This window comes from Hemitrygon akajei, chromosome 1 (assembly GCF_048418815.1).
Source record: "Hemitrygon akajei chromosome 1, sHemAka1.3, whole genome shotgun sequence".
In the NCBI taxonomy this organism is placed as follows: Eukaryota; Metazoa; Chordata; class Chondrichthyes; order Myliobatiformes; family Dasyatidae; genus Hemitrygon; species Hemitrygon akajei.
Window position 1 is genome coordinate 157071300 of NC_133124.1, and position 25655 is coordinate 157096954.

Genomic DNA, 25655 nt, shown 5'->3' on the forward strand with positions numbered 1-25655 from the left:
CGAGTGGGTGTGGAGGCAAAGTCTTTTGGTGCATGTAAGGCTGAGAGAGGTTGGCTCTTGATTAACCAGGGCATCAAAGTGTATGGGGATGGGCATGACTGGAGGAATCGGATCAGCTTATGACTGAATGACGGAGGATATTTTAAACGCCGAATGGCCTACTTATAACCATATAACCATATAATAATTACAGCACGGAAACAGGCCATCTCGGCCATTCTAGTCCGTGCCGAATGCTTACTCTCACCTAGTCCCACTGACCCGCACTCAGCCCATAACCCTCCATTCCTTTCCTGTCCGTATACCTATCCAAATTTGCTTTAAATGACAAAACCGAAACTGCCTCTACTTCTGCTCCAATATCTTATAGTCTTAATTGAGATGTCTGAGTGTATCTTTTCCACCTTCAGAACAAGTAAGTGACAGCCTGAGTGTGCATTTGCTGATGCACTTTAAATTCCGATAACTGAGTGAAGTCCTTCCCACAGTCTGACCAGGTGAACAATTTCTCCCTAATGTGAACTTGGTAGTGCCTCACAAGTCTGGATCACCGAAAGAATCACTTCCCAAATTCAGAGCAGGTGAATGGCCACTCCCCAGTGCGAAGTCGCGCATGGTCTTTCACATGAGCTGAATGGGTGAATCCCTTCCCACATTCAGAGCAGATGAATGGTTTCTCCCCTGTGTGAACTAACTGGTGCGTCAGTTGTCGAGAAAGCCGAGTGAATCCTCTCCCCCGTTCTGAGCAGGTGAACGGCCTTTCCTCAGTGTGAGCAAACTGATGATCTTTCAGCTGAGCTGACTAGGTGAATCCCTTCCCACCTTCTGAGCAGATGAATGGTTTCTCCCCAGGGAGAATATACTGGTGTCTCAAGAGCTGAGAAGAGTGAGATTAATCCTTTCCCACATTCAGAGCAGCTGAACGCCCTCTTCACAGTGTGAATTCGCTGATGTTCCTTCAGTCGAGATGACTGAGCAAATACCTTCCCACATTCAGAGCAAGTGAACAGCTTCTCCCCAGTGTGGACTCGCTGATGTTCCTTCCGTTGAGCTGAATGGGTGAATCCCTTCCCACATTCTGAGCATGTGCATGACCACGGCTCAGCAGAACTAATTTGTGTGTCAGTAGGTAAGAATACTAAATGAATCCTTTCCCACAGTCAGAGCAGATGAATGGCCTCTCCCCAGCGAGATCGCGTTGATCTCTCTGTAGGGTGGACGAGTGAGCGAATGAATCTCTCCCACAGTCTGAGTAGATAAATGGTCTCTCCCCAGTGTGAAATGGCTGGTGAGTCAATAGTTCATTTGACAGAGTGAACCACTTCCCACATTCTGAGCAAGTAAATGGCCTGTCCCCAGTGGGAACTACCTGATATTGTAGAAGGTGATTTGACTGAGTGAATCCCTTCCTACAGTCTGAGCAGGTGAGCAGCTTCTTCTACATGCGAACTCGCTGATGTTCATTCAGTTGAACTGATTGAGTAAGTCCTTTCCCACATATAGAGCAGGTGAATGGCTTCTCCCCGGTGTGAACTCGCTGTATCACTGTGCTGTGGTTGACTGTATGAATGCCTGCCTTCCGTCCGAGCAGGTCAATATCCTCTCACTGGTGAATTTTCTGATATGCCATCCATTAAAAAAATTGCTTCCTGCTTGCTGAACAGGTGGAGCATCTCGCTATGGCGTGAACTTGCTGATGTATCTTCAGGCTGGATGACTGAGTAGTTCCCCTCCCACATACAGAGAAGGTAAATGGCCTCGCTCCACTGTGAACTCACTGGAGTATCCGCGGGTAACCTGTGGGGAATCCCTTCCCATAGTGAGAGAATGAGAATGATATCTCACTACGTTTAATTATATGGTAATTCAGAAAGTCAGTTGTTTGAATCCCTTGTACAATCAATGCAGGTGAAGAATTGATCTCCAGTGAACAAGTGCTTGTGCGTTCTCAGCGCCCCGTTTCCAGTGCGTTTCACTAAGTTACAAAAGAAAAAAAATATCATTTCAAACATAAAATACATTACAAGCTGGGATGAGATAATTTTTCATCTCCAAGGACTGATAACAGATGTGTTGGTGTTGCAAAGAAAATATTCGGTCACTCTTTAAATATTCAGACAAAGGCAGCACAACTGATGTGTTGTTGTGTATGAGATTCCCAGACCCAAGTGTTCTGCCATGTAAAACCTGTAAAAATATCTGCAAAAGACATCAATCGGTGAAGAACAATATTTCAGGCGATATTTTAGTCTGTGATGAGAACATAAGAACAAAAGAAATAGGAACAGGAATAGGCCGACTGGCCCATCGAGTCTGTCCCATCATTCAATAATATCATGGCTGACCTGGCCATGGAAAAATAAGTCTGCAGTGGTTCATTTTCGTAGTTTATATTTGCAGACAGAACATAATATTTCTTTAGGAATCTTGTTTTTTTCACACAGAGAGTGGTAGGTGCACGAAATGCACTGCCGGCAATGATGGTAGGGCAGATACCAAAGAGTTTTTTTTTAACAGAGTCTTGAATACGTGCATGGAGCTTAGAAAAATAGAGGGCTACGCGGTTGGGAAATCCGCGGCAGTCTCTAGAATAGATGACATGGTTGGCACACCAATGTGGGCTGAAATGCTTGTAATGTACTGTAGATTTCTATGTTTCTATATGAACTCATTTTCCAGGGATATATGGATCAGACATCCTGACTGACCAGAAATTCTCTGAATACATCGAATTCTCAAGCCAGAGTTCATTCTCACTTTGAGAGTGGTACTTTTGTGATGTTAAAACTACAGGTCACTTGTCATCGAGGACAAAGGTGCTAAAGCTGACGGAATACACTTTTATTCCCCATTCAGCACTAAATGAAGTTTTCACTGACTGACAGGTAGACTCTCATCGGAGATTAACTGGAACAGTACTTTTGTTCCGAGTTGCTAATCCTCGGATTTACTTAGCTGCAGCTCTGCAGTGTTCGGAAGATACATCCGCTGATATTTCCTTCCATTCTACGGTGAAAATGCTGATACTGTAACGCCACTCATGACTGCCTCTTTACCCAGAAGGCACTACGAATCCGAACCCTCTCTTGCCGCCATCTAAGGATCCAGTGATGGGCATGCGCCGCAGAAATGGCGGCGTCGCCAGCTCTCATCGGACGGAATTTCCCTGTGGCTCGAGTACTGATCCTGGGGCGGAGAGAGATGGAAGGGACCGCGATTGTCCTGAGGTGTGAGATCAGTGTGGCCGGAGCTCATAGTTCAGACGACGTGATTAAAATGCCGACCAGCGTGAAAGTGGGGATTGCTGCGACGTCCACGCATGTGTATTTGTTTAAACAGGAGAAAACCTGCAGTTGCGGAAATACTGAGCAACAGAGAAAATGCTGGAGGAATGTCAGCTGGGGAAGACGATGGGGAAGATTGAGCAGTTGACGTTTCAGTACTGGAAAGGAAGGGAGGGAGTAAAAAGGTGGGAGGAGGTGAGATGATAAGTGAAACCAGGAAAGGGGGAAGGGTGAATTAAAGAGCTGAGAAGTTGGTTGATGAAGAAGATAAGGAACTGGATAATAATAATATTACTACTACTAGTAGTAGTACTAATATAATAATAATAATAATAATAATAATAATAATAATAGAACCCTAATTCTTTCGTTACAGCAGCAACATTTAAAACCACACTTAGCAGCGTGCAAAGTATACTAAAATAAAAAAGAGAATAATAATAATAATGTACCAATGTGCAATAATGATATATGAAACAATAATGCAGAGACTATTGATCTGTGAAGTGTGTTCTCCTGTCACAGAAAGATGAACGGAAAGGTGCTATATATGTTTATTGCATTTGTAGGAAAGATTTTCTGTAATGATCATTGTGAAAGCTGAGCTGCGTGAGTCTATTCGAAAGGGAGGTGAGGTCTCCACTGCCTATCCAGTAGGTCATGGAGAGGATGTACCAGATAGTCCATAATAGATGTCGGCTTTTTTGTCTCCTCCTCTCCACTATCTCGAAAGAGTCCCGGTTATGGCCAAGGATGGACCCAGCCTTTTTGATTACCAGCACCGATCTTGCTCACCCAACATAACTTCACACGCTACCACAGACTGGTAAAACATCTACGACACCTGTCTCACACATTCAAGGCTCTCGGCTTCCTTAGAAAATAGAGTCTGCTCACCCCCTTCTTGTAAACAGACTTGGTGTTGGTTTTCCAGCCAAGTCAGTTGTCCAGCTGAACACCCAAGTATTTGTAATCCTTCACCTCCGCAACGTCTTCTCCCAGAATGTGTACTGGACTCATCACATTCGTCTTCCTCCTAAAATCCATCACCATTTGCCTGGTTTTGGCCATATTCAGGAGCAGACTTTTCCTCCTCACTATTCCACAATCCTGTCCACCAGTCCTCTGCACTACAACGGTTGCCCATCTCTGATGCACCAAATTAACGCAGAGTCATCAGAGAACTTCTGCAAGTGGCCAGACCCAGAGTTGCACGGAAAGTCTGAGGTGTACAGTGTAAACAGAAACGGACACAGTACGGTCCCTTTGTGGGGCTCCAGTGCCACTCACCAACACCTCAAGCAGAGAACCACCCAGCGGTACAAACTGGGATCAATCTGTCAGGAAGGCAGTAATCCAGGAGATTGTGTATTTGTCTACACCCATCCTTTGCAGCTTCCTCCTCAGAAGACGTGGCTGGGTTGTATTGAAGGCACTAGAGCAATTTTAAAAAAGACATTCTCACAATGCCACCAGCATCATCCCGGTGAGAGTGAGCTCGCTGCAACAGGTAGATGCTGATGTCATCAACTCCCTCATAAAGTTGGTAGGCAAACTGTAGATGGTCCAAGTTCAGTCAGGAGCTGTCTCTCCATCACCTTCATCGCATGAGATGTGAGAACAATCGGTCTGTAGTCATTGTGATCATTAGGTTCAGATAACTTCCATATTTGGTAAAGGAACCACGCAAGAAATCTTCCGCAGCACTAGTATCTCTTCCTGATTCAATCACAGATTGCAAAAGTGAGACAGAATACAAGAGAGCAGATGCAGTCTCACTGGCTGTCTCTACCCTGACCTACAGTCACTGTCAGATGGGTCAGCAGATGTCGTCTCTCCGGCTGTCTCCTACTCATACCTGCAGTCACTGTCAGACGGGTCAGCAGATATCGCGGTTGACGGTAAAGTGGAGTCGGAGATGGAAGATGAGAGACTATTCTGGGTTCTGTCCGTCAATCCGACTCTCTCCTCCGCTCCCCGCCTCTGTCTCTCTGTGCGGTGTATAAAAGGTGATAACAGCAGTAAGTTTGTCACTGAGCAGTGACCTGAGTGAAGCAGCGTCATGCCTGGCAGAGGGGAAGGAGGCAAAGTTCTGGGCAAAGGCGGAGCCAAGCTGAACCGTAAAGGGCTCCGTCATAACATCCAGGGCATCACCAAATCGGCCATCCGCCGTCTGGCTCGTCGTGGCGTCGTCTCGCGTATCTCCGGTCTGATCTACATGAAGACCCGTGGGGTGCTGAAGGGTTTCCTAGAGAATAGGATCTGGGATGCGGTCACCAAAACTGAACATGCCAAGTGCAACACGGTCACTCCCATAGAAGTGGTGTACGCTCTGAAACCGCAGGGCCGCACAGTCTATGGTTTCCGCGACTGAAAAACTCCCACTTCCTCCCGAGCATAAAACAAAGGCTCTTCTAAGAGCTACCCACCGCTTCACAAAGAGAGCCGTGCCCATAAGCTCCACTATTTACGTTTTTTTTTCTGGAGATGTTCTGATGCTTTACATTTTAATACAGATTCATCCGTTCCGCTTGAAATCTGCAATTCTACCTTTCCAGTTGGTGAATTCCTCAAAACCTCAGTCAATGCAATTCATAGGCATCCGTCGGTCTCTTGAGACCATGGATTTGCCTTGGAAGGTTTTTCCAGTGCGCAGGCCTGGGCAAGGTTGTATGGGAGATAGGCAGTTGCCCAAGCCTCAAGCCTTCACATCTCCACTGATGTTTTCCAAGGGAAGGGCACTAGGACCCATGCAGCTTGACACCAGTGTCGTCGCAGAGCAATGTGTTGTTAAGTGCCTTGCTCAAGGACACAAACACGCTGCCTCACCTGAGGCTCGAACCAGTGACCTTCAGGTTACTAGTTTGGCGCCTTATCCACTAGGCCACGCGCCAACACTAAATACAATTAAAATCAATCTTAATCCTCTTCTTTGCCCTCACTTCGTGAAGTGATTCAGTAATTATGCGTATATTCAAATCCAAATAATTGACTAAAGTAAGCTTTACATTTCTTATTAACTGAAACTGAAACTCAAATCGGTTACACTGGGGTGAAAAAAGCTCTCAAGCACCGGTGCTGTTTGCACTGGCGGGCGGACGTTTGAGTTTACTCCGGCGCCAATTACACTCTATCCTGATTGGCTGTAATCCGACAGTCATTTGGTTGTAAATTAATCGCCACCATCCTTCGGGAAATGAATGAAGGACAGAACCATTAGCAACAACTGGACTCCATTCATAGGCACCTGATGTTTAGGCAATCAGAGTCTACGGGACGGCCCTTCTCCAGCATTACAACACCCTGTCCAGGAGCCCGTTTCGACATTCTCGTCGCTGCATTTCATCTTGTGTTCTCACGTCTGAAGCAGAATAGCCAGGACCAAACAGACTGGTCCGGTGGAAAATGGACTGGTGGAAAAGCTCCCCGCAAACACTTGGCGACCAAAACGGCGCGGAAGAGCGCTCCTGCCACCGGCGGAGTGAAGAAGCCTCATCGCTACTGGCCCGGCACCGTGACTCTGAGTGAGATCCGGCGCTACCAGAAATCCACCGGGCTGCTCATCCGCAAACTTTCCTTCCAGCGCCTGGTCAGGAAAATCGCTCTGGATTTCAAAACTGATCTGCGTTTCCAGAGCTCGGCATCATTGCCCTGCAGAAGGCCAGCTAGGCTTACTGGGATGGGCTGTTTGAGGACACTAACCTCTGCGCCATCCATGCCAAGCGAGTCGCCATCAGGCCGAAAGACATTCAGTTGGATATTGGCATCTGCGGAGAGTGCGCATAAGTGGAGTCTCTATCCCGAACACAGAGTTTTGTTTTAAGAGCCACTATCTTCCTGCTCACTCTATTATTGTGGCGATGCACAATATCCCACTGACCTCCTGCTGAGGGGGCTTAGGGAATGTTGAATGGGCCTTTTCGGTTTTCCAACACAAGATCCAACACACCAGATCTTCCATCGGCTGTTCAGGTTTTCCATTCACCGTTCACTTCTTCCTCACACAGCTGGCGCGGCTGCTGCAGTATCGTTGGTACCAACATATATCACGACTTCTGGTTGCTTTCCCTCCCGTACCAGGATGTCATGCACCCGGTCAGAGATATCCCGGACGCTGGCATCAGGGAGGCAACAATCCATGCGGGTGTCCTTATCACGTCCACAAAATCTCCTGTCGGCTCCCTTGACTATAGGGTCTCCAATGACGGCAGCTCTCCTATTCTCCGTCCCATCCTTCAGCACCACAGGGTCAGATTCAGTGCCAGAGGCCCTACCACCGTGGCTCACAGCTGGTCGGTCGTCCTTGCCAACAGTGTCCAGGACGGTAAGCTTATTATTCAGGGGAATGGCTGCAGGGGTGCTCTGCACTACCTGTCTACTCAGTACCCAACAATGCGTGCATTCGGTGCATTTCCTGCTGCAAAAATTGTTAGCCACTCATTTACCTTTATTTCCTTAGCAACTCTTCCAATCTAAGCCTGTGACGCCGGAATTCATCCTGAAGTCACTAATGGAGAGTTTCTAGTTCTTTAGCTATAAACCTTCTTAACCACTGAAATATCTTGTTTGGAAATTTTGAGGAATCTACAGACTTACATAGCTCCTCGACACTGCGATCAAATCTGCCATTTGTACTCTTAATCCAGTTTGATTTTCATTGTGTATCAGCACATACTCTTGCTGGTGGAGCTCCATCTGCCACATCTCAGCCTCGTTCTGCACAGTGTCGACGTCCCATTGCAACCTTTGGTCAAATTCGACACTGTCCACAACAACACCGCACAGTTTCATTGAGTCATTGATTCATTCAAAGATGAAGCGAGTAACATTGAGCCCTGGCTCTCAGCAGCCTCAATCTAGCCCTCGCATCGCCGCTAAGTTTTTTTTTTAACTTGGGAGAAAATCCAAACGTACATACAATTTCCGTCAAAAAAAGCGACACTGAATTCCGATTTTAATGCTCCAAGCTAGAATAGTCTCACGCTAATCGCTACGCTACGTGAAGCCCCAAACTGCAAGTTACCAAAACACATATCTACTTACTCTTTCAAGTCATTTGCAAATATCAGAGGAAGCTGAGTTACAGAAAAGATCTCTTTGAAGCGCTCCATCCGTTGCCAGTCCCATGCTCACCAGGCAAGACAATTCCAAATCCAGGGAGCCGAGTTTCCAACAATCCCATACCTGCTGACCTTCTGGATGAGTCTATTGTGGGGGCTGCTGTCAAACGCCTCCTTCAATTCCGAACACAGAGAATCACCAGTCTACCCTCATTAATTTGTTCTGTCACCTCCTCAGAGAGTCCATCAGGTGCGCAAAGCACGGCCCTCTCCTCACAAAGCCAGTTGACTGTTTGTAATTTGGCTTATCCAAATATTTGTCAACCCTATCGCTACGGATCCACTCAGAAGGTTTGGCCTCCATTAATGCCAGAAGTCACTGTCTTAAAATACAGAGGATTATCCCTACTACCTATTAGCCTTCTTAACCAAGCTTATATTTAAAGTTTATATTTGGATATTACCCTATTACGATTAACATTAACCGACCAGCCAGTGAAGGGGAGACTCTGACTGATGGACTGAGATTGATTCCGCAATTCAGCTTCATCTAAAGTGTGTAGTATCTGAATATAAACTGCTGCTTCTCTCATCATCTTTCTAGTCATATAAATTATAACATTCTCAATCGTGATTATTTACAGAGACCCTCCAATTTCGTAGCTGCATGATTTGGAAATTAACTGAACCTTTGTTTCATTGATTATCAAGTTCTATTTCTGCGTTTGCAATCTATCACACGGTCCTCTTCAACCATTATTCGCGTTTTCGTTGTCAGGACTCGGTTCTGTGTTGCACAGCCGAATATTGATACTGACGAGGATTAGATCAATCACAAACCAATAAAATTCTGCAGATACTACAAATCGAAAATGCTAGAGCAGCTCTGCAGGCCAGGCAGCATCGATGGAAAAGAGTAAACCGCCGACACTTTGAGCAGAGACCCTTCGGCAGAACTGGATTTGTTTTCTCTCTCCAGTCCGGCTGCCTCAGCTGATGACTTCATCCAGCATTTTGCGTATGAGTAGACCATATCAGTTCCCATTTCGCTTCAGCGTGTCCTTTATTATTGGGTTCACAACATCTCCACTCTCACCCAACTCCCATCATCTCTTTCTCTGAGAGCTAACATTCTGAAATAGAAAGTTAGCTCAAACGAGAAGGAGAAGAGGAAAATCTACAGGTAGAGACAGAGGAGGTAAAGAGCGTGAAGGATAGGATAGTTTAGGATGAGAGCAGGACTGATGGATACCAACGAAAGTATGCTCCAAGAATACACAGCTTTGCCAGAATCGGGAAGAAGGGGTGACAGGATTGTCTCAAGCTTCAGTTTCAGCGTAGCTGGAGGTCAGATGAAAAGGGGAATTCACTGGGATGCTGATGCCAGTGATGTCCTTGGGATTGTCTGTGAACAACTGTTTTGTAACTCTAAGGTATCACACACAAAATGCTGGAGCATCTTATTTGACAGGAAACAACTTCGGAAAAGAGTAAACTTTCAACGTTCCGCACCGACAGGCTTCATGAGGACGCCGATTTTGTGTGTGTTGTTCTGCATTTTGAACATCAGCAGATTTTTTTCATGCTTCGTTTGTAACTCTGTTAACCATATTGTTTCATTTACTTGTACCGCGCATTAAGGTTTCACTTCCAATGTAATGACATTTAACGTTCGCTGCTGACACAACGGTTTCTCTGCAGCAGCAATGTTTGTGTTATCGCTGGAGATAACAATATGCATGTTAGCCAATAAGTGATTGTATCTCTGTCTGGTGATTCTGGAAGCAGTTGTTTTCGCGGGATTTTTCGAGAGAAGACGCGATTGAAGAGATTTTGTAGACGGCCGGATGGGCTGGGCTCGGAGCAGGAGTCGGAAGGTCGGCGACACTCAGAGGAGACTGATAGTGGAAGAGGGACACTGAACTGCGTGTTGTACAACTTTGTGCACAAACTGTTTATTATTGAATCTTACGACACGGGACGTTTTTTTTCTTTTATATTGTGTTTCTCTACTAACCATATAGTCAATATAGGAGTTATAAAGCTTAATCGTTTAATCACACATTGTATACAGTTTGTTATTTCGTGGTACTGATTTGTAACTGAGAACATCGAGCAGCATTCACAAAAACGAGATTTCTTTTTCAGGCATGGTGTTCTCACCACTATATTAAGCTGCGAGGGAAATCAATTGTTACATACTCACACGTGAAGGTAAGCATGAAAGCTGTTGAACTGGAATAGTGTACAACATTTATTACTAACGTTTCATGAGTTTCAAAATTGGAATCAGTGGGTATTTCACAGCATTCCTGAGTTACTTTCTGAATTTGTTCTGAGTCAGGGTGTAAATACACGTGTTGGTGTAGGAACTGAGAATCTGCAGCATGCCCGATGACTCTACTGTGATGTAAATTGGATCTGTGACAGAATAATAAACAAAAATCTTTGAAATCCGTTGATAGATGTAAAATACCACCTGTGTTACTCAGAGCGATATGAAAGTACCGTTTATGCTGAATTGTAAAATGATGGACTTTCGTCTGTTCTCCATCTCCCGGTTCTTCGCCTTTTCTACACTCTTTTGTCCCCGGAGCCCCTTACGGGCTCGACTGGCCACTAGAATCCGCCGGACAGTCAGAATATTTAGCATCAAAATCAGACAGAAGGGGACACAAGGGGTTAATATGGGGTGAATCATCGTAAATACCGCCCACGAGGGTGAATTTTTGTAGCTCGGTGTAACAACGCAATACCAGGAAACATTATCAATTATTAGCAAAGGCTCCAATGTAAAGCACCATGGGATACATTCCAAAAAGGCCTTCACACTCACTGTCCCGATAACCACAGCCGCCGTTCTGTCGGTGCAATATTTTGCTATCAGCTTCTCACAGCATATGGTCACAAACCGATAGACGCTGAAAGCGACAGTCAGCCAGACAGATGCCGCAGTGCTCGCAAAAATCAACCAATCATCAAGACTACACATAGTGGTGATGAACAGGAATGAACGCGGAATATAAATCCAAGCAGTCCACGTCAGCAGCGGCTCCGAGATAACGACCAGAAGATCGGCTGCAACCATTCCCACCAGGTAACGAGTGACACATTTGGAGAGACGGCACTTTCCCCGGGACAGGATCACAATCGCAACCAGGTACGTTGGAAGAGAGTCAGGAAAGAGCAAATTGAGAAAATACTGAGCAGAAGCCAATGCAGCAGCTTTCTTTATTCCTGTATTTAGCGCTAGAACGGTGTAGAGAAGGTGAAGAGCTGGCTGCGACATGGAAGGAGATTTACACATTAAAATAAAATCGATACGATCCGAATACGGATTCCTTTCTGATGAACAAAATGCAAAAAGGCAGCAGAAAGATATCACTCAGTAATATCATACACAATATTGATTGGAACATTTTCTATCGGCGCCATCCGCGTCTGGTATGAATAAAATGAATAAATCCGGACGCTGATGGCGAGATTCATGCATTAGGCAATCATCGACTTCCCTGCCACTCCCTGTCAGCGACAGAACAGCCGAAAGACACAACAGAAACAGCAAATCCCGTAACTACTCATCCAGACAAAATAGAATATGTGGGAAAGCAGTTAACATGTATTTTCTTTGAACTGTTTCAGAGTGGGCCCAGACACGACTTTCTCTTTCTCTACTAGCTGAACGGGGCGTAATGTTTCCAGCATTTGCCGTGGTTGTTTACTATTCCACCACTTGCCACTTCGCTGCCTTTACAACAGAACAATGACTGAATCAGCAGTCACAGTGCAGTCTGAGACAACCTCGCAAGCCTTCACAGGGAAACCGGGGAGAGGAATTCAACGTTCAGCAGCAGACTCGGTGACATATGTCTGTAAAATTGTCACGTGTAGATATAATAGAATAGATGTCATAGTATTGATAGTTACGAATCAGCACATGGGTTGACTTTAAGTCGCACCACAATTAAAAATCCTCAAGTTTTATGCAGCAACATGGAACTCTTCACATTTGATAAATGGTTACAAGCAATCGATGGTTTGGTCATTACACGTAGCGCACACGACCGCTAACATACAACTGCAGACAATAAAATGGTATCATCTCCACGGCTGTACCAACACAAAACTTGCAAAAGCAGTGCAGCTGCTTCGATAGCAAAGACAAAGAGACCGGAGCATCACGTTATTGAACACAAACCGCTGGGTGAAATCTGACTGATCCACAGAGATCCACCCAAGTTGACGGATTCGCTGAATTCCTGCAACCGTTTACTTTTCGATCCAAATATGAGAAACCACAGTCGGTAATTTCAATTCCATTCCTAGAATGCCGGACTGGACATGTGACGGTGGGAACCAGCGACAGAAGCAATCACTACATTGACATTCAACTTCAATTTCCACCAACGGCCGCTGACACAGCGGGTACCAGGAATTCCAAGAGCTGAAATAAAGGGATAATAAACTTTTCATATGCGCAAGATGACTGTATTCAACATTTCCGTGAAAAAATATGCGACTTCTGTTGCTCCTAAATTCACAGCTCCGGTAGAAACTCCGAGCTGATGCTTTCAAAACACAGGATCAGTCTCCAGAGATACAGTTACAGCACTGCAAACTTTTTTTTAGTTACGGTTTCTTGATCAAGCACTTTATTTCCAAATCATTCACTTTGATGTAAATTCTGGGCTTACTGAAAATAACTGCATGAAAACTCTTTAGCAGTAAAGACCTGCTGGACAGAACGCGTGAGTTCCAATGACAAAGACCAATACACGCAAATTTATATTTTTCTAAAGCATAAATGGTCATTCATTTGCACTTTATTCTGCACCACAATGCCCTACAGGTAGAGACACTGACGCAGACCCCAAATCCCCACCCTCGATACTGGGACGACAGTAACAACATGGTTGGCAAAGTCGGTATAGGCTCAGGATGCGACAAACCTATGGAGAATTTGTAACTGATGAAGGTGGTGTCAGTGCATTTTATGAAAGGTTCTGATTAGGGCATGGGGTTCTGCATAATGTGCGTGTGTGGACTTAGAATTGGTATGCAGGTCAAAGGCAGACACAGAGAATAAATGGACAATGTCCAGCCAATAGTGTGTGACCACAGCTGTTCTCAGCTTACATTGGTGATTTGGAAGTGAAGACCAAATGTGTTATTTTCATGTCTGCTGCTGCACAGGGCTGAGCGGCAGGGCTGGAAGGGCACAGACAGTGTTTGGGGATTCAGACGGAAGAGAATGGCAGCAATTGTTGCAGAGGCACAGAATGTGGCAAAATGTAAAGACATCCATTCCGAGTGGAACTAACAAGAAAAGTGATCTTAACATGTGGACAAAATGGCGGTTCAAGGCGACCTGAGGGTCCTTGTTAACAGATCACCAAGAGTTAACATTCATGTACATCGAATAATTCGGCAGAAAAATAGTATCTTATTATATTTCGCCGGATGATTGAAGAAGAGTGTGGATGTCTTACTGAAGGTGTCGTATGGGGTTCTGGTGAGAATGCATCTTGAATAGTACTACCAGGTCTCGCAACACTTCCTCAGGAAAGTTACCCCTGAATCAGAAAGATTGCAGGGATTTTTCCTCACACTGACTGGACAGATTCTAGAGATGGCAGAATGGTTGTGTGGGTGGGGGAGGGCGTGATAGGCGATGCTGAGTGAGCTGACCCTGCATTCTCTGGAACTCTGCGGATAATTGGAAGATTACATAAGACAGGAGCAGGAGAAAGCCCTCTGGTCCGTTGAGCCTGCTCTGCCACTCAATAAGATGGCTCATCTGACCACTGACACCTTTCCACATCCCTGTCTTTTCCTCATAACATTTAATTCCCGTACAACGCAAAAATCTATCCGGTCTTGTCTGAAATGTATTTATTGAGGCAGCCTCACTGCTTCACCGGGCAGAAAATTCCAGAGGTTCACCATTCTTGGGAAAAGCAGATCCCCCTTATATCCGTCCTAAATCTACTCACCTGACTCTTGAGGCTATGTCACCAAGATCCAGTCTCACCTATAATTGCAGACAACTCTCCTGCCTCTATCTCATCTACTGCTTTCATAATTTGATATTTTACTATAAGATCTCCTCCCATTCTTCTGGATTCCGGCAAGTAAGTCGCAGGGGACTCAATCTGTCCTCATAGTTTAACGACCCCGCTCTGGTATTGTTCTGGCTGAACATCTTCTGCACCGCCTCCAAAGCCAGGATATCATTCAAGTAAGGAGGCCAGAGCAGCACGCAGTATCGAGGTGCGGTCTCACCAGTACCCTGTACAGTTGCAGCATAGCCCCCCGCTCTTAATTCAATCCCTCTACCGATGAAGGCCACATACCATTTGCCATCTTGGTAGCCTGCTCCACCATGCAAACCAACCTTTTGTGATTCATGCACAAGCAGTCCAAAGTCCCTTTGCACAGCAGCATGCTAAATAATAATCTGCTCTTCTATTTTCCTTCCAAAGTAGATGATCTCTCATTTACCAATATTGTATTCCGTCTGCCAGACCCTTGCCCAATCACTTAACCTCTCTATATATCTCTGCAGACTCTCCGTTAATTCTACACAATTTGTTTTTCCATACAATTAAGCATCATCAGCGATCTCACATATACGACATTCGACCCCTCTTCTAGATCATTAATGTATGTCGTGAACAGTTGTAGCACAGCAGTGATCCCTGCGACACAACATTCACCACTGATTGCCAACCAGAGTAATACCCAGGCATCCCAACTCTCTTTTCTATCAGTTAACCAATCCTTGATCCATGCTAACACATCACCTCCAACTCTATGCATCGTATTCTTATGGATATGTCATTTATGTGACCCCTATCGAAGGCCCTCTGGATATCCAAGTAGATACATCTCTTAAATGTCGCAATCAAATCCGCATCCACCACTTCCACTGGCAGTTAGCTCCCTTGCTCTCAGTGTCCACTAAGTGAGGAAGATCTTCTGCACTCCCCCCCCCCACCCGCGTGACTGATTCCCCGTGAATATTTTATATTTCACACTAAGCATTTGACTTTTAATTCTAGTCTTTCACAACATGAGGGGAAAAGCCCGAATACTTTCACCCTACTTATAAATTTTATCATTTTGTACACGTCTATAAGGGTTTTGACTACTGTTAAAACTGTTGGCAAAGTTATAATTGCAGCAAGAGGTTTTGATAAAATGATGGGCTCAGTCCTCGTTTCAGTTCAGACAGCGCTGTCGTAACGGCGGTAGAGACTGCAAACGTCTATCGGCTCCCCAAGTAAGACGGATCCACGACCTGTCCATACTGTCAGGGAGGCGGAGAATGTAGCCGAGCGGGCTGAGCCACAAGGTGAGCTGGCCGTAATTAGGGGCGGAGGGTTCTAAGGTTTCTGAGGAGTGACGGGAAAGAGAGGTCGGATTTGGAAAGTTCGATTAGTCCCCGTACCCAAGTGAAGAGTGTGAGTTCTGAGTTGGCATCAGCCCTTAGCTCCCTGCTCAATAAGTGGTCCAGTGCACAGGCAAAGAATTCCCGCCGGAAGTTAACAATATTCTCTCGAATAATGCACAGCACCGAGGGGGAAGAGGAGTATGATATGTGGGTGGAGCAGACCTCTCAGTTCTTAGATGAGTGGCAGTACTCTGATTACGTAAAGTGACAGAGATTGTATAAAAATTTGAAGTGGCTTACGGCTCACGTGGTGAGGGCTGTGAAAACTCTCCGACCTTCAGCTACCCTTACCCAGTATCTGGATGTAGAAGAGAGCGCGTTTGGTACAACAGAAAGCTCTAGGGAACACATGGCAGGGTTTCAGAATATGCATCAGGAGAAAGGGGAGAAGCTTTCTCCTTGCATTTTTTTTTCGGCTGGAGAGGCAGCTAAATTGTTTGCGGCGCAGGGGGGTCATTCAGGCGGCTGAGGTGTTTGACTTAAGAATGGGCCAGATAGCGAAGGGCGCTCAGTGCCAGGAAGTGGTTGCTTGGGGTCTCCAGCAGTGCCGTAAAACACGCCCCCCCCCTCATTTGTTCAGCTGATCAGAGAGGTGCGGGAGGAAGAGATCGCGCCAGAGGAGCGGGGGGACTCCGTCAGCAGGGTACAGTCCTGGGTACTAACCTTGCGGGGAAATGACCGCGGCTTATCAAACCCGGGGAATGGTAAAGGAGATTGTGGCCGAGCTGAGAAATGAGATGTCCTGGGTGTTAACAGAGTGGTCCCCCTAAGGGGGCAGTCTACAGAGAGGGCTGCGGGCGGCCGGTGCTCCGCGAGAAAAGGAGCAGCCGGTATCGTCTGATATAAATGTGGGGAAGAGGGTCACTTCAGACGGGAATGTGAGCAGCAGGAAACCCCTCGGAGAATGAGTCCCCGCGTACCTAAGCAGGGAGAAGCAGGAAACTTAGTGGAGACCCAGTGACGGAACGGCCTGGAGTCTTTGGGGGAACTTCGGAAAGCAAGCGGCCGTATTCATGAAGGCTTAGTGGGACCATGCTCCAGCGTGTCGCTACGGATAGAGGGTATTTATGCTACACCGGGTCACTGATCACGTTGTTGTACCTTTCGTTTTACAACCGGTATTTGAAGCATTTACCATTGACACCATTCAGCGCACTGGAGATCTGGGGTCACAGTGCTGGTGATTATCCATACGACGGTTACTTGTCAGTGTAACGGGAGCTCTCGGATGCCGATGTGAGAGTGTCTGAAGTCATTGATACATTAGTGCTGGTTTATCCGGACCTCGCTGAGAAGAGCGAAGTTTCAAGTGTGATGAGGACTGACACCCCTCTTGGGAGGAGGATCATGGCGGCCTGCAAGGAGAATGTTGCTGAGAGGTTTCTGGGGGCATTTTCCTTGCACCTGGTGTTTCGAGCTGCTTTGTAGGAAGTGCGGGGCTGCATTGGGCCGGTTACCGAATTTAACCGAGGGACTGTATGGTTAACCAAGTCGAAAGGGTGGTACGGCCCGGGGAAGCAGCGAGTGATGAGGACCCCGAAGTTTTCCGGAGTGCCTGAGGGCGAGGCCCTCTTACTGGACGCTCTGAAAGATTACGAGGTGGAGACGGGTTTTCCTGCTTGGATACTGTGAGATACTGTTTAGGCCCGAGCTGCAGAAGCCTTTGGTTGTACAGGCGAGCAGGATGGCAGTGATTATAGGAACACTACAAAGAGAGAGGTCTCCTTCAAGCAGGGAATGCCCCTGGCGCATTTGTTCCTGGTGACGGTAATGCCTACTGTCCCTGTGAAACAAGCCGGGGAGAAACTATTGGAAGAAGTGTGGAATTTGACTGCTGAGTCATTCAAATTTGAGGACTCCTCGGCGCCGCCGGTCCGAAAAAAAGGTTGGTAGATTTGATGCTGAAGCTGGAAGGTGTCTTTTCCATCGGCAAGTTTGATTTGGGTTTCTCCAAGAGCACTGGTCACACTATCCGGGTGAACGAGGACACCCGGATTAGAAGACGGCATTTATATGTAGCCTGGGATTCTTCCAGTTCGGAAGGATGCCCCAGGGTATATCGGGAGCCCCTGCCAGTGCCAGAGGGTCATGCAAAAGTCGGTGGGGGATATGAACTTGCTTGAGGTGTTGGTCTATTCGGATGACTTCATAGTATTTGGATCCACCTTGGAGGAACATGAAGAGAGGCTACTGAATGTGTTCGGCTGCCTGAAAGCTGAAGGAATAAAACTTTCCCTGGACAAGTGTCAGTTCTGCAAAAAGTCTGTTAGCTATGTCGGACACATAACGTCCCGGAATGGAGTAGCTACAGACCCGGCTAAGATAGAAGCGATGACCATTTGGCCAATGTCCCAACTGAGAGCGCTCTCCTCTCTTTCTTCGGGTTCTGTGTTTGGTATCGTAGACTCGTGAAGGGCTACGCAAAAGTGAATCACCCATTGAATCAGCTTCTGTGTCGTTACCCTGCCTTGAGGAAAAAGGGGGAAGGGGGGAGGGACTGGAGGGTTAATAGTGTCTTAGCCTTCGGAGCCCTGACCTCGATTAAACTGGATGCCACAGGCCAACGGTGATTGGCTGCGTTTTCTGCCTATGATTTCCATCAGAATTACCGGCTAGGAAGCCGGAGCATTAATGTGGATGCTTTGTCCCGATGAGTGCATGAGGGACTGAACAACGACGTCGAGTGTTAGAGCGTTCCTGCCCCTAGAGTGAAGGCCATGTATCAGTTTTCCATCACCGTGAAAGCAGAGGAAAGGGAGGGAAAGGGTCGGGTGGTGCATCAATTGTGGGATTCTAATGACGCCAGCCCCCAAGTTCCCTGTAACCTGACTGCTGTGAAGAAAAATCAGCTGCCGGAGCTAAGTTCCGGGGATGTGGCAGCTGCTCAGCGAGATGATCCGGGCATTGGCATTATTTCGTCCTCATTCGAAAAGGCTCAGGCGGAGAAGAAGAAACACGCTTCGGTGCCCCCATTGCTACCAGAATGGCCTTGGTTGGAGTTAAAGAACCAGATCTTATATCGGGTCACGACTCCGCCCCCCTGACCGCCCTCGGCATTGCCAGCTGGTTCTGCTGGAGAAGTATCGGAGGATTGCGTTGTAGCCACTTCTTGATGACGCTGGAGATTTGGATGGTGGACAAGACCTGTCGATTGCTCAGAGACCGGTTTTACTGACTTCGAATGAAGTCGGAGGTTGAGGAATACTGCAAGTCGTGCATTCGCTGCATACGGCGGACGACCCTGGCTATGCGGGCAATTCCTCTGTCCCACTTGAAGAGTGCAGAGCCCCTGGACCTAGTGTGTATGGATTTCCTGTCCATAAAACTCGATGATACCAACACGGCTCTCAGTCTTGACGGACCACTGCACCGGATATGATCAGGCTTTTCCTACCGAGGACCAGAGGGCGTGTACGGTGGCATAATTGTTATGGCTGAAGCATTTCATTTATTATGGCCTGAGTAGGCGAATACATAGTGATCGGGGACGGAATTTCGAGAGTAAAATATTACACGAGTTACTGGGCATGCTTGGAGTCGGGAAGTCGAGAACCACGCCCTATCACCCGCAAGGTGATCCACAGCCAGAGCACAGAGGTTTAATCGGACCTTGGTAGACATGCTTGGGACCCTTGCAATCAGCAAGAAGCGCAGGTGGAGTCAACGTATTGGGCACCTGCTTCACAGTTAGAACTGCACACGAAGTGAAGCTATTGGGTGCTCGACATATTATCTGGTGCTTGGGCTTGAAGCAAGGTTGCACATTGACCTTTGTTTTTGGGACTGACGAGCATGAGGGTGACTTACCACCGAAGACTTATCTGAAGTTTGTTTCTGATATGAGAAGAGGGTTGAACTGGACTTATGAATTAGCTGGGGTCATGGCTGCCAAGTAGAATCAAGGGAATAAGAGCAGGTATGATCAAAAGTTAAGGTTCTCCCAAGTCCTGCCGGCAGACAGAGTCCTCATAAATAATTTGGGGCTACCTGGAAAACAAAAGTTGGCTGACCACTGGGCGGCTACGCCCTATGTGGTGGAGAGTCAGATGACAAACCTATCAGTTTTCCGGGTGAAACCAGAGGATGGGATTGAGCCTGTCAGGATTTTCCATTGGAACCACCTGTTGCCCCGGGTCAAGATGTGTAGGTGGACTCAGTGTCTGTAAGAGAACTCTGCAGAAACGCGGGGTGACTACATGTCCCCCAACGGGCGAGGTTAGGCCAGCCCCCTCTCTTGAGAGCGATACTGGTTCAGAGGATCAGGACCAGTATGTGTGGTATATGCGGCCTTTCGGTAACTCCCCATTGATTGTTGAAGATACTCTTGGCCCTTCTCCCATTGAGACAGGTGAAGGGGTGGAGGAGCTACCTGGGGCAGCCTGGGTTGCAGCGGGACTTTGCAAGGAAGGAAGTGGTGTTTGGCCACGTGACAGAGAGCTACGCGTTGCAGGTAGGCACGAGTGATAAATCGGGAGAGGCATCGCCGGGTAGACCGGAAGAGTCCCGAGTACTGTCGGAACCTGAAAAGTTACATGAGGGTGGGCGGAGGTCTAGAGAATTAAGAGAGCACCAAGGGAACATCATGTGACCCGTACTGTGTTGGGGAGTTATGTCACTGCCTTTTACACCTGGATTGGACTTTGTGTTTTGCAGGAAAGTTTGGCGAATGATCTCAACGTCATGAGTACTTGACTACTGTTGACGTGGGGAGTGTGTAACATATTGTAAGTTTTCACTGCTAATGTAATGGTTTCTCTGTAGCAGTAATGTCTGGGATATGGATGGAGCTAACGGGGTTTGGAATGCTGGAGCTATCCAATCAGAGAAATGCTGTTTTGTATTGTTGGTCTGGAAGAGAGATTTTCGCGGCCTTTTCCCAGGAAGAGATGAGGAGAGAAGACACGAATGAAGAGTGCTGGTAGGCCACGGGACGGAGTGGACTTAGAACGAGTGTCCGAAGATCAGCGACCATCGAAGGAAGTCAATGGTGGACGACCGGGTTATTAGTGAGCTCCAACCTTGCGCAATAGACTGTTTCATGAATAGGCCCTTTTCTTTATTCTTTATTTCTTTACTAGCCATATTGTCAAAGTATGAATTATAAAGCACAATCATTTAATTGCATATTGTGTACATTTTTAAAAAAAATTTCGGGGTACTGATTTGTAACAGCATACACCCAAACAAGATTTCTTGGGTTTGCCCAGGCCGGGGGCTATCACCCCCTAAATTAAGACGCTAACCGAAACGAGGGTTACATATCACAAGAAACAATTTGAGAAGTGCATATCAGAGATTTATTGATTTTTATTGTTTGCTGTTTGAACGGCTATTAAGGTGAATAGCGGATCGCTGTTTATAGAAACATAGAAAACCTACAGCACAGTACAAGCTCTTCGGCCCACAAAGATATGCCAAGTACGTCCGTACCTTAGAAATTATTACACTTACTTATAGCGTTCTATTTTACTAAGCTTCATGTAACTATCTAAAAGCCTCTTAAAAGATTGTATCGTATCCGCTTCCACCATCGTTGCTGGCACCCCATTCCACGCACTCGACTCTCAGTAAAAAAGAACAAACTTACCCCTGACATCTCCTCTGTACCTACTCCAAAACACCTTATACCTGTGTCCTCTTGTGGCAACCATTTCAGCCCTGGGGAATAGCCTCTGACTATCCACACGATCAATGCCTGTCATCATCTTGTACACCTCTATCAGGTCACCCCTCATCCTCCTTCGCTCCAAGAAGAAAGGCCGACTTCGCTCAACCTGTTCTCATAAGGCATGCTCCCCAATCCAGTCAAAGTCCTTGTAAATATCACCTGCACCTTTTCTATGGCTTCCACATTCTTCCTGTAGTGAGGCGACCAGAACTGAGCACAGTACTCCAAGTGGGGTCTGAACAGGGTCCTATATAGCTGCACCATTACCTCTTGGCTCTTAAATTCAATTGCACGATTGATGAAGGTCAATGCACCATACGCCTTCTTAACCACACAGACAAACTGTGCAGCTGCTTTGAGGGTCCTATGGACTCAGACCCCAACATCCCTCTGATCCTCCACACTACCAAAAGTCTTACCATTAATACGATATTTTGCCATCATATTTGACCTACCAAAATAAACCACATCACACTTATCTGGGTTGAACTCCATCTGCCAATTCTCATCCCAGTTTTGCATCATATCAATGTCTCGCTGTAACCTCTGAAAACCCTTCACAATATCCACAACACCCTCAACCTTTGTGTCATCAACAAACGTAGTAACCCAGCCCTCCACGTCCTCATCCAGATCATTTAAGAAAATCACGAAGAGTAAGAGTCCCAGAACAAGTCCCTGAAACAATCCACAGGTGACCAACCTCCATGCAGAATATGACCCATCTACAATCACTCTTTGCCTTCTGTGGGCAAGCCAGTTCTGGATCCACAAAGCAATGTTCCTTTCGACCCCATACCTCCTTACTTTCTTAGTAAGCCTTTCATGGAGTACTTTATCAAATGCTTAGCTTTTTTATATCCTTAACTTTCGTCCAAATTTATTACAGTGATTCGCAATACCGCCAATGAAACTCTTAGTTCAGAATCCAAAATCTATCAACTACGTACCTTAAACCATTTTCTTTTTACAGTTAACAAATTAATATAAGTGCAATACCACAAATAAACTAAATAAATTGACTGCAGTATGCCAGATTAAAACCATTAATTCAATTTTACTGTTTTAGTCAGTCACAACCTGGATTCCGAGTGGAATTGCGCCGGCTAAAATAGCCGGCTTGGAAAGGAAACGAACACTACAAAGGATGTCACCTCTTGTTCTGTCTCACATTTTTCTTGGTAAATGACAGGATAAACCTGCAGGGAAATGTTATTAGCTTCTTCATTTCTTCTCTGAATTTGGTTTGTGTCAGTGCATAAATATAGGTGTTTGTACAGGAACTGAGCCGCGTGAGTATATCTCCCGTTTCAGGACCTACATATGCAGTTTAGTAATAGTAGAGATCAGAACGCTTGCTGAAACCGGAAATAAAATTATTCACAGCCGTTGTCAGACTGAGTAGCATGAAGCTGCCCGATACACTGAACAGTAAAATTATGGATTTCCTTCTTTTCTCCATTTCATGGTCAAGACAATTCTCACCCTTGTAACTGCAGAAATCCCTTTCGGGATTTGCTGGCTACCAGGATGTATCTAACTGTCAAGCTATTAAATATAAACAATAAACCAAAGGCGCACAGTGTACCAAATAATTCTTTAAATCGCGCGAACACGACAAATATTGGCGACCTCATGACAGCTAGATTAAACCGAATACCTCATGAAATATCGTCAATTCTTCGCAGAGGTTGAAATACAAACAGATAGGTGATATCCTCCAGGAAAATCAGGATCAGAATTACCGCTGCAACGATACTCACAGTTGTCGCTCGACAGACTTTGCTTTAAACTTCTGACAGCACACAGCAACATATCGGTCAAAGGTGAAGGTGACTGTGCACCACTTTAACAGATCCAGACTGACTATTACGAGATCCGCTAGTGCGACACGGGAGCTTGTGCAATTCAGAATGGTAGTTAAACTATGTGGAATTAAAAGTTCACGCAGAACGTCGTGGAAGACGTTGACGGATAAATCTGACACTGCCATGATCATCATGTATGCGCAGATATATGCTGAAAGTCCATAATTTGGCCGGGAAAGAATGATAATTGACAGCAGGTTTGCTGAAAAAGTAATTAAAAGAGGTCACTACAGAAGCAAATACTCTCCTGTCCTTGCTGCTCATGTGTTCACTGATCTTGTTTTTAATGCAATGGATTGCTACTGCTTACTGAGTGGCCCATGCACCCCAGGGCGGGAACCCCTGTCTCTCCAGCTAGACACATAGACCAAAGACGGCTAGCAGAGTCACGACACTAAGAAAAAGGCTTTGCCAAACACAGATATATTCTGAGTAAATATTTGTAAGAAAAGTGTAGCAGTATGTTACGTACCCCGTTACTGGGTGTCTAACCAGCAGAGAAAGAAGTATCCGTTGGAGTCTCGTGGTACTATTTACAAACAGTGTTTATTAGTAAAATATACAAATCAATATCAACAATGCAAATATATGAATAATACACGTTAGCAATACTAAAAATAAAAGTGTGTGTATAATAATAATCAATAATAAACAAGCTCTATTGATGTCTAGGGGATAATGAATTGTCATATGTGAATATAAAGTTCAGTTCAGTTCATACGTTCTGAGGTAGTTGTTGGTTCTTGTGTTTTAATCGGTGGAGAGAGAGAGAGAGAGAGCAAACAGTGACAGCTATTGTCAGGCAAACATTCCTTTACGTTCTTGATCCGTCGATGTGCTGTGGCCATTCAGGTATGACCACTCTGTCCTTCAGCTAGACGGTTCATCTGTGGTGGACTTGTCACCCAGGCAAGGGCGGACACACTCACAAGCACCCACCGGCCCTGCTATAACACTATGAGTTAAACAGACCGATCCTTTGTTCGGTCTCCGATGCCCCACACCTTCTCGTGGGTTCCAACACTCAAGCATTGCTCACTAGTGTGTCTCCTGGTGTGTCTGAGGGGTGTCTCCACAGACCTTACTTTTATCCCCACTCTCGGGGTCTCAGGTGTCAATCAGTTTTGAATGGCTTAGTCCATCAAACCAGCCCACTCCGCCTGTCCACTGAGCAATGTTAATGAACAGAATGGTACCAAGTAAACAGCCCTCTCCGGAGCCATAAGTCTTTCAGGAGTCATAATATGGTGGGTCAACAAGTCTCTCACTCCCGGTGTTATCTCTCCCTTATCTGCCTTATCTGAAGCAAATGTTTCAGTCCCAGTATGTTTTCCCTTTGTCTCTCTTTCTCTCTCATTCGCAGCGTAGTAACAGTAACAGTTTGTGATTCTCCTGCCCGGGGGGGGGGGGGGGGAATTATCGGCAACTCTGTACCCTTCTGCCCATCAGAGTTGTTCATCCTTCATAACACCCCCATCCTTCTAGGAATTTTAACCCAAGGGGAAAATTAACTAATACAGCGTCTTACAGAATTACAGAATCTAACAAAATAGAGAAGTGTTTTAACTACAAAGCAGTACAGATATACATTGAACAGCATCTAGATAAACAGTCAGCGATTACATTGTCACTTCCTTTACTATGTTGTATCTTATTATCAAATCCCTGTAGCATCAGACTCCAATTTAATAACCACCTATTTTTTCCTTTTCGTCTAAAGGGTTGTGATCTTAGTTTAAGTGTATATTACAAAATGTGAACCAATACATGTGTGATTATACTGTGGTACATTACAGAATTTTGTGCAAATACTAATCTCTATTTTACTTTTAAACTTAACAGTCAATCTTCCATGGTGTTTTCATCTTTCACATGCTTTGTCAAATTCCCTCATAAACAGATCCTGTTATTCAAACGTGGCATTTGTTCAACCTTTGCCCCTTTTCCACTTAACTCTCACATGGTTAGCTTGCTCACCAGAGTGGAATAGGCCTTCACATACTCCTTTCATAGAAGTTATCTTATCACCAATGTTTTCCAAACTTAGCCCATTTTCTGAACTTCCACACAATTCTTTATTTTTGAGCAAGTCATTGATGTTATCTTCAGGACCCTTCATTATATTAGTTTTCAGATTAACATCTGCAAGTAATCCCTCTTTTTCAGAACAACACTTTTGGTTCTGTCTCTCCAAATCACATCCTTGAATAACATCAGCGAGTTGTTTACCTTTAAATTCCAAAACAAACTGTAATTGATTCACAGGCACCTTTTTAACAAGCCATTGTTCTTCAGCCTGGTTACTGCTTCTAAAACCAATCC

At 45.7% G+C, this 25655-nt stretch overlaps 1 protein-coding gene across 1 annotated transcript; it reads left to right on the forward strand.

Moving 5' to 3' along the window:
* The first annotated feature begins 5346 nt into the window (after positions 1 to 5346).
* Positions 5347 to 5658, forward strand: LOC140725031 (histone H4-like). The gene has a single exon (XM_073040010.1). It carries the CDS (start codon positions 5347 to 5349, stop codon positions 5656 to 5658), a length of 312 nt encoding a protein of 103 aa, XP_072896111.1.
* Positions 5659 to 25655: the final 19997 nt, after the last annotated feature.

Coding starts and splice junctions, on each gene's coding strand:
- LOC140725031 (XM_073040010.1), top strand. CDS start 5,347: ATGCCTGGCAGAGGGGAAGGAGGCAAAGTTCTGGGCAAAGGCGGAGCC.